The sequence below is a fragment of the Entelurus aequoreus genome, linkage group LG20 (assembly GCF_033978785.1).
Source record: "Entelurus aequoreus isolate RoL-2023_Sb linkage group LG20, RoL_Eaeq_v1.1, whole genome shotgun sequence".
Taxonomy (NCBI): Eukaryota; Metazoa; Chordata; class Actinopteri; order Syngnathiformes; family Syngnathidae; genus Entelurus; species Entelurus aequoreus.
Window position 1 is genome coordinate 45,647,143 of NC_084750.1, and position 10,000 is coordinate 45,657,142.

The 10,000-nt window shown below is 35.4% G+C and overlaps 1 protein-coding gene across 6 annotated transcripts in view; it reads right to left on the reverse strand.

The window, feature by feature from the left end:
• lpcat1 (lysophosphatidylcholine acyltransferase 1) overlaps window positions 1–10,000 on the reverse strand; it is a 143,049-nt gene that overhangs the window by 25,362 nt on the left and 107,687 nt on the right. For all 6 annotated transcript variants that reach the window (XR_009822212.1, XR_009822211.1, XM_062030161.1 and 3 more), the window contains exons 2-6: window positions 7,820–7,959; window positions 7,525–7,739; window positions 7,333–7,445; window positions 7,211–7,271; window positions 1,397–1,455 (exon numbers count right to left, since the gene is read on the reverse strand). Coding sequence is in view for 4 of the 6 variants with exons in the window: in XM_062030161.1 (XP_061886145.1) it covers window positions 1,397–1,455; window positions 7,211–7,271; window positions 7,333–7,445; window positions 7,525–7,739; window positions 7,820–7,959 (588 nt within the window). In the remaining 2 variants the exon portion in view is untranslated. The remainder of the gene's footprint in view (window positions 1–1,396; window positions 1,456–7,210; window positions 7,272–7,332; window positions 7,446–7,524; window positions 7,740–7,819; window positions 7,960–10,000) is intronic.

A 10,000-nucleotide genomic window follows, 5' to 3' on the forward strand; every position in this document is an offset into this window, starting at 1 on the left:
GTTTGGTAAACGTATAGCATGTTCTATATGTTATAGTTATTTGAATGACTCTTACCATAATATGTTACGTTAACATACCAGTTGGTTATTTATGCCTCATATAACGTACACTTATTCAGCCTGTTGTTCACTATTCTTTACACATTTTAAATTGCCTTTCAAATGTCTACTCTTGCTGTTGGCTTTTATCAAATACATTTCCCCAAAAAGTGCGACTTATACTCCAGTGCGACTTATATATGTTTTTTTCCTTCTTTATTATGCATTTTCGGCCGGAGAGACTTATAGTTTGAAAAATCCGGTATAGTATTTGCCATAGTTGTAGTGGGTATCAGGATGATCTCAGGGAGAGCATGTCCCAAATTTCAAGCTGCTGTTTTGAGGCATGTTAAAAAAAATAATGCACTTTGTGACTTCAATAATAAATATGGCAGTGCCATGTTGGCATTTTTTTCCCATAACTTGAGTTGATTTATTTTGTAAAACCTTGTTACATTGTTTAATGCATCCAGCAGGGCATCACAACACAATTAGGCATAATAATGTGTTCATTCCACTACTGTATATATCGGTATCGCTTGATATTGGAATCGGTAATTAAGAGTTGGACAGTATCGGAATATCGGCAAAAAAGCCATTATCGGACATCTCTAATAAAAATGTAGCTTAAAAAATAATTAGTAGTCATGAGGAACAATAGTGTCATCTTCTGCTTGGATAAACCACACTTCTGTCTTATTTCCATCAAAGGGGAAACTGCAGCTGGAAAAGCATCATCATGGCCGTGACTAAAACAGGTCAGTCACACGGTAATCACACACTAAACACCATATTTACAACCGTGCCATTTCAAAACACACACACACACACACACACACACACACACACACACACACACAAGTGTGTTTAGGTGTGGCTGACAAGTGACCCATCCTAATGGACGATTACACAATTGTGGAGGTATAAAGACAAGACATGTATATTTCATGGCACCAGGAGACATGACACCTGTGTGTGTGTGTGTGTGTGTGTGTGTGTGTGTGTGTGTGTGTGTGTGTGTGTGTGTGTGTGTGTGTGTGTGTGTGTGTGTGTGTGTGTGTGTGTGTGAGTGAGTGTGTGTGTGTGTGTGTGTTTGTGTCTTTTTGTGTTTTAAGAAAGGAGGAGGATGAAATATCACCCAAGCAGAACAAGAAGGCATTCAACAAAGGAAGAACACATGAAAATGTGCGGAAAAGACACTATTACATCACAGGTCTGTGTGTGTGTGTGTGTGTGTGTGTGTGTGTGTGTGTGTGTGTGTGTGTGTGTGTGTGTGTGTGTGTGTGTGTGTGTGTGTGTGTGTGTGTGTGTGTGTAACCTTGGTGGAAGAAGTACTGTAATAGTGTGTTTACTCTACCAGTTTGTTTGGGTATCGCAGCACGACTGGTTGCACTGGTAGTCCTGGTAAAAAAGCGCCTGAAGAAGAAAAAGAAAAGAGAATGACTATGTAAAGTGGAAGTAAACGCCTGACTATTTAACTAACCACACACACACACACACATACACACACACCCACAAACAAACTCACACACAATAGTGTGACCGATACACACAAGAGAAAAGAATTACAAAGTGGAATAAAAGGGGATTAGACAGAGCAGGAAAGGGACAATGGCTCCCAGCAGAACACAGTGAGACACAGGAAGTGAGGGAATTACAAGAATAAACATCATGCATGAACACAGACACAATAATAAACATCATACATGAACACAGACACAATAATAAACATCATACATGAACGCAGACACATTAATAAACATCATGCATGAACACAGACACAATAATAAACATCATACATTAACACAGACACAATAATAAACATCATACATGAACACAGACACAATAATAAACATCATACATGAACACAGACACAATAATAAACATCATACATGAACACAGACACAATAATAAACATCATACATGAACGCAGACACAATAATAAACATCATACATGAACGCAGACACAATAATAAACATCATGCATGAACGCAGACACAATAATAAACATCATGCATGAACGCAGACACAATAATAAACATCATGCATGAACACAGACACAATAATAAACATCATACATGAACACAGACACAATAATAAACATCATACATGAACACAGACACAATAATAAACATCATACATGAACACAGACACAATAATAAACATCATACATGAACACAGACACAATAATAAACATCATACATGAACACAGACACAATAATAAACATCATGTTTACATATTTTGGCACTTTTTTCCCCCCAAACACAAATTATTAATATTAATCATAAATATTCATATTACAAGTAGTATATATTTTCCTTATATTACATATTGAATTTATTTGACTAATTTAGTAACATTTTCTCCCTAAAAGTATTATTATTATTATTATTATTGCTAAAGATCAGTCATTCCTGCCTTCACATCACAATTGGAAATAATGTTCAAATAAGAAAAACTTTTGAATGTTTTATAGCATTTTAATGACTTAATTCAAAATATATCCCCCAAAATGATTATCGTTATAAATGTTGTAGTTAATAATATCATATTTTTATTATATTATTATATATTTTAAAAGATTGAGAAGCTGTTTCTATTGGTTAGTGAGCTTGTTTTTAAAATGTTTTTATTCAAACATGTAATTGTTTATTTATTGTGTGTTATGTTTATGTTGTCAGTCATTTGTGCTTTTAACTAGTCTTGTTTTTGTTCTTCTATGTATTAATGAAACCTTTATTTGCTGCCCTCTTGGCCAAGTTGCAAAAGGGATTTTAATCTCTACGAGTTTCAACCTGGTTAAAAAAAGGAAAATAAAATAACAAAAATATAAATAATACTATTATTATTGATTTAATTATTATTACTGAAAAGGCTACATTAACTTTCTCACAATATAACATTTTGGATTACATTTTATCCCCTAAAGTATTATTATTATTATTATTCCTAATAAAAAACAACCATTTGTGCCTTTATATTACAATTTGAAATACTTTTTAAATAAGAAAAAAAGTTTCTAATTTTTAAAATTACATTTAACTTATTTTTATAAAAAATGTATCCCCGAAATTATTATCGTTATCAATGTTGTTTTTTTATTAATATAGTATTGTTTTTGTCACTAATAAAATTATTTTTATTATTTTATTTATTAATTTTATTCATTGGAAATAATGTTCAAATAAGAAAAACTTTTGAATTTTTTATAGCATTTTAATGACTTAATTAAAAATATATCCCCCAAAATGATTATCGTTATAAATGTTGTAGTTAATAATATCATATTTTTATTATATTATTATATATTTTAAAAGATTGAGAAGCTGTTTCTATTGGGCAGTGAGCTTGTTTTTAAAATGTTTTTATTCAAACATGTAATTGTTTATTTATTGTGTGTTATGTTTATGTTGTTAGTCATTTGTGCTTTTAACTAGTCTTGTTTTTGTTCTTCTATGTATTAATGAAACCTTTATTTGCTGCCCTCTTGGCCAAGTTGCAAAATGGATTTTAATCTGTACGAGTTTCAACCTGGTTAAAAAAAGGAAAATAAAATAACAAAAATATAAATAATACTATTATTATTGATTTAATTATTATCACTGAAAAGGCTACATTAACTTTCTCACAATATAACATTTTGGATTACATTTTCTCTGTTAAAGTATTATTATTATTATTATTATTATTATTATTCCTAATTAAAAAAAAAAAACATTCGTGCCTTTATATTACAATTTGAAATACTTTTTAAATAACAAAAAAAGTTTCTAATTTTTAAAATTACATTTAACTTATTTTTATAAAAAATGTATCCCCGAAATTATTATAGTTATTAATGTTGTTTTTTTATTAATATAGTATTGTTTTTGTCACTAATAAAATTATTATTATTATTTTATTTATTAATTTAAAGGATGGAGAAGCTGTTTCCATTAGGCACTGTGCTTGTCTTTAAATTGTTTTTATTGAAACATTTTATTTTTTACCTAGTGCGTGTTTTTATGTTTATGTATGATGTATAATTATTATTATTATTATTATTGAAAAGGCTACATTATTTTTCTCACAATATAACATTTTGGATTACATTTTCTCCATTAAAGTATTATTATTATTCCTAATAAATAACAATCATTCCTGCCTTTATATTACAATTTGAAATACTTGTTAGATAAGAAAAAAGTTTCAAATTTTTAAAATTATATTTAAGTAATTTATTTTGATTAAAAATATATCCCCAAAATTGTTAATGTTATGAATGTTGTTTTTTATTAATATAGTATTGTTTTTGTCACTAATATGATTATTATTATTTACTTTATTAATTAAAGGATGGAGAAGCTGTTTTCATTAGGCACTGTGCTTGTTTTTAAATTGTTTTTATTGAAACATTTTATTTTTTACCTATTGCGTGTTTTATGTTTATGTATGATGTATTATTATTATTATTGAAAAGGCTACATTATCTTTCTCTTAATATAACATTTTGGATTACTTTTACTAATTTAAGTGACATTTTCTCCCCAAATGTATTATTATTCATATTATTATTATTATTATTGTTATTATTATTATTGATGCAGTCATTATTAATAAAGATACAAAATTGCTCTCCTCAAATTTAATTTTAAAACATTTTTTAACTTTTCAATCACTTTAGTAAAAAGTGTTTCCCCAAGAGTTTTGTTAGTATTATTATTGTTATTAGTATTACTATTATTATTTCCCCCCCAAAAAATATTATTATTATTACATTAGCCTGCTATAGACTTAAAGGCCTACTGAAAGCCACTACTAGCGACCACGCAGTCTGATAGTTTATATATCAATGATGAAATCTTAACATTGCAACACATGCCAATACGGCCGGGTTAACTTATAAAGTGACATTTTACATTTCCCGGGAAATATCCGGCTGAAACGTCTCGGTATGATGACGTATGCGCGTGACGTAGTCAGTTAAACGGAAGTATTGGTACCCCGTAGAATCCTATACAAAAAGCTCTGTTTTCATTTCATAATTCCACAGTATTCTGGACATCTTTTGCAATTTGTTTAATGAACAATGGAGGCTGCAAAGAAGAAAGCTGTAGGTGGGATCGGTGTATTAGCGGCGGCGGCGGACTACAGCAACACAACCGGAGGACTTTGTTGGAGAGCAGACGCGCTAGCCGGTGACCTCACCTTGACTTCCTACGTCTCCGGGCCGCCAACCGCATCTGTGATCGGGTGAAGTCCTTCGTCGCTCCGTCGATCGCTGGAACGCAGGTGAGCACGGGTGTTGATGAGCAGATGAAGGCTCGTTGGCGTAGGTGGATAGCTAATGTTTTTATCATAGCTCTGTGAGGTCCGGTTGCTAAGTTAGCTTCATTGGCGTCGTTAGCACAGCATTGTTAAGCTTCGCCAGGCTGGAAAGTATTAACCGTGTAGTTACATGTTCACGGTTTAATAGTATTGTTGATCTTCTGTCTATCCTTCCAGTCAGGGGTTTATTTCTTTTGTTTCTATATGCATTTAAGCACGATGCTATCACGTTACCTCGTAGCTAAGTGTTTCACCGATGTATTGTCGTGGAGATAAAAGTCACTGTGAATGTCCATTTCGCGTTCTCGACTCTCATTTTCAAGAGGATATAGTATCCCAGGTGGTTTAAAATACAAATGCGTGATCCACAATAGAAAAAGGAGAGAGTGTGGAATCCAATGAGCCAGCTTGTACCTAAGTTACGGTCAGAGCGAAAAAAGATATGTCTTGAACTGCACTCTAACGTTCCTCATCCACGAATCTTTCATCCTCGCTCAAATTAATGGGGAAATCGTCGCTTTCTCGGTCCGACTCGCTCTCACTTCTGGCCGCCATCACTGTAAACAATAGGGAACTTTGCGTATATGTTCAACTGACTACGTCACGCTACTTCCGGTAGGGGCAAGGCTTTTTCTTTGTCAGATACCAAAAGTTGCGATCTTTATCGTCGTTTTTCTCTACTAAATCCTTTCAGTAAAAATATGGCAATATATGGAAATGATCAAGTATGACACATAGAATAGATCTGCTATCCCCGTTTGAATAAAAAAAAATTCATTTCAGTAGTACATCGTGGCAAATTCAATTAAATATCATATAATATAATGGTGGTGCTGAAAAAATTCATTACATTTAAATAGTGATTATTACTTAATCCAATAACTACAAATGTGCGCTACATTCGTTAACCGTGTTACAAAAAAGATCAGTTAGAATAATACATAATGTTGGATATAGAGAACATACAAACCCTTTATTTATTAAGTCAAAAATATTAAAGTTTGGTGATTTGGTAAAATTGCAAACAGCTAAAATGATGTACAAAGCAATCTATAACCTGCTACTAAAGAATGTACAACATTTCTTCTCAACTAAAGAGGAGAAATATAACCTTAGAGGAAAAAATAATTTAAAACATTTATATGCACGTACAACACTTAAAACTTTTAGCTTAACAGTATGTGGAATTAAATTATGGAATGGATTAAGTAAAGAAGTAAAAAATTGTACTGACATGATCCAGTTTAAGAGGTTGTTTAAATTAATAGTGCTTACAAAGTACAAAGAAGAAGAATTATGAGGAAAATGTCCAACCTTATTGAAAATATTCTTCATCTCAGTATGTTAATAATGACTGAATTAATTAATTACATATTACAAACTGTTGTATATACTAATTCATAGATGTTATTTTATTATATAAAAAGGTCAGTAAATGATTTTATATAATTGTAAATGCTTTGAAGTGGGAAAGGGGTAGGATTAAATAAGCTTTGCTTCTTCCTACTCCTTTTCGGACATGATGTAAATGAAATGATATGAAATTGTGTGATGTATTATGATTATGATGTTCGAAATAAACTAAAAGAAAGAAAAGAAAGAAAGAAATTTTAAATCGATAATTATTTTAAAGCGGTTTAAAAAAAAAAATTATTATTAGTTTTTAAAAAGGCAATTATTTGTCTCACTGTGCTGCACGTACACGACATTTGTCAGATTTGGTTACCTGTAACCTGCTTTGGAATATTTCATTATATTTTTACACCCAATGAAATATTAAGTGTATACGAGAATTGATTGTGAATGGAATCCAAGCGAGTAGACAAAAAGAAGAAGAAGAAGAAGAAGAAGAAGTGCACATACCAGCCTTGAACAAGATGAGGCTGGACCTGTTGGTGCACGTGCCCTCTGGAAATATCATGATCTACAACACAATGCAGATTGCTCATCTTCTACAGTAAGAACCTTCAAAATAAGAGTCTTACCTGAGGCCACTCCCCTCCCGATCGCGCTCTCCTCTTGATCTCCTCAACGGTTTGCCTCCTGGAGTCCAGGTTGGAGCGTAACACAAGAACTGGTCTGATGTACTGGATCAACGCTACGGGGTCGGAGGAGACATCCTGGATGAGATGCGGGCACCGTCTAATTGCTGGAGAGACGTGCACTAAAACACTCACTTCCCCAGACGGGAATGCTTTGGGTCTCCAGTTTGGCGACGATGGAGCACATGGTGGAGGTGACCGGGATGGCGTCAAAGAAGGTGGAGTGCGGCGCCACCGTGAGGATGGCGGCCTGGGAGGGCGCCGCCCGTTCCCCTTTCACTTTGACCCAATGGAACCCTGCGCAGAACCACATGGCTCGCATGATGACGCGCAGGGCCACGTCTACCAGACTGCGGACAGAGACGTTACAGGTAAGGAAACAAAAACAAAAAAACCCACACACAATGTGAGCGAAGGTTGGAAGACGCACCGTCGCCACCACGACTGCGGCTCCACCACAAACTCGGAGCGTCCCAGCGAGGCCACGAAGGCGAAGGGCCAGCCCAGCAGCATGAGGAAGGACACCAGGAGGAGGCGCACTGGGAACACCGTCACAGACATCAGACCCATCTACACACAACAATAGTTACAACGTCAATAAGGATCAGGAGTGCATGAGAAAGTGGAGAGAAAAACAACACCCTCTTTGACCACATGGTTACTAAGCACTGGCACCATATAGATATACATACACTATATTGACAAAAGTATTTGTCCTCCCATCCAAATGCTGAGAATCAGGTGTCCTAATCACTAATCACAGGTGTATCAAATCAAGCACTTAGGCATGGAGACTGTTTCTACAAACATTTGTGAAAGAATGGGCCGCTCTCAGTGATTTCCAGCGTGGAACTGTCACAGGATGCCACCTGTGCAACAAATCCAGTCCGGACATGTCCTCGCTCCTAAATATTCCAAAGTCAACTTTATTCTAAGAAAAGTGAAGAGTTAGGGAACAACAGCAACTCAGCCAGCAAGTGGTAGGCCACAGAGAGGTCAGCATAGTGCAAAGACTTTCTGCACAGTCACTTGCTACAGAGCTCCACACTTCATGTGACCGTCCAATTAGCCCACGTACAGTACGCAGAGAGCTTCGTGGAATGGGTTTCCATGGCCGAGCAGCTGCATCAAAGCCATACATCACCATACGTGGTGTAAAGGACATCACCACTGGACTCTAGAGCAGTGGAGACGCCTTCTCTGGACTGATGAATCACACTTTTCCATCTGGCAATCTGATGGACCAGTCTGGGTTTGGAGGTGGCCAGGAGAACGCTACATTTCGGACTGCATTGTGCCGAGTGTGAAATTTGGTGGAGGAGGAATTGTGGTGTGGGGTTGTTTTTCAGGAGTTGGGCTTGGCCCCTCAGTTCCAGTGAAAGGAACTTTGAATGCTCCAGGATACCAAAACATTTTGGACAATTCCATGTGGGAACAGTTTGGAGCGGGCCCCTTCCTCTTCCAACACGACTGTGCACCCGTGCACAAAGCAAGGTCCATAAAGACATGGATGACAGAGTCTGGTGTGGGTGAACTTGACTGGCCTGCACAGAGTCCTGACCTGAACCCGATAGAACACTTTTGAGATGAATTAAACGGAGACTGAGAGCCAGGCCTTCTCCACCAACATCAGTGTGTGACCTCACCAATGTACTTTTGGAAGAATGGTGGAAAATTGCTATAAACACACTCTGCAACCTTGTGGACAGCCTTCCCAGAGAAGTTGTAGCTGTAATAGCAGCAAAAGGTCATATTGAACCCTATGGGTTAGGAATGGGATGGCACTTCAACTTCATATGTGAGTCAAGGCAGGTGGTTGGCAATATATATATATATATATATATATATATATATATATATATATATATATATATATATATATATATATATATATATATATATATATATATATATATATATATATATATATATATATATATATATATATATATATATATATATATATATCACATACTTGTTGGTCACAAAAAACATTCATGAAGTTTGCTTCTTTTATGAATTTATTATGGCTCTACTGAAAATGTGAGGATCAAAAGTATACATACAGCAATGTTAATATTTGCTTACATGTCCCTTGGCAAGTTGACCTGCAATAAGGCGCTTTTGGTAGCCATCCACAAGCTTCTGCTTGACCACTTGACCACTAAATTGCTGCAGTTCAGCTAAATTGGACTTGTTTCTTCAGCATTGTCCACACGTTTAAGTCAGGACTTTGGGAAGGCCATTCTAAAACCTTCATTCTAGCCTGATTTAGCCATTCCTTGACCACTTTTGAGGTGTGTTTGGGGTCATTGTCCTGTTGGAACACCCAACAAGACCCAACCTCCGGGCTGATGATTTTAGCTTGTCCTCCACCATTTGGAGCTAATCCTCCTTTTTCATTGTCCCATTTAAAGCAGCAGTTCCATTGGCAGCAAAACAGGCCCCGAGCATAATACTACCACCACCAAGCTTGACGGTAGGAATGGTGTTCCTGGGATTAAAGGCCTCACCTTTTCTCCTCCTAACATATTGCTGGGTATTGTAGCCAAACAGCTCACTTTTTGTTTCATCTGACCACAGAACTTTCCTCCAGAAGGTCTTATCTTAG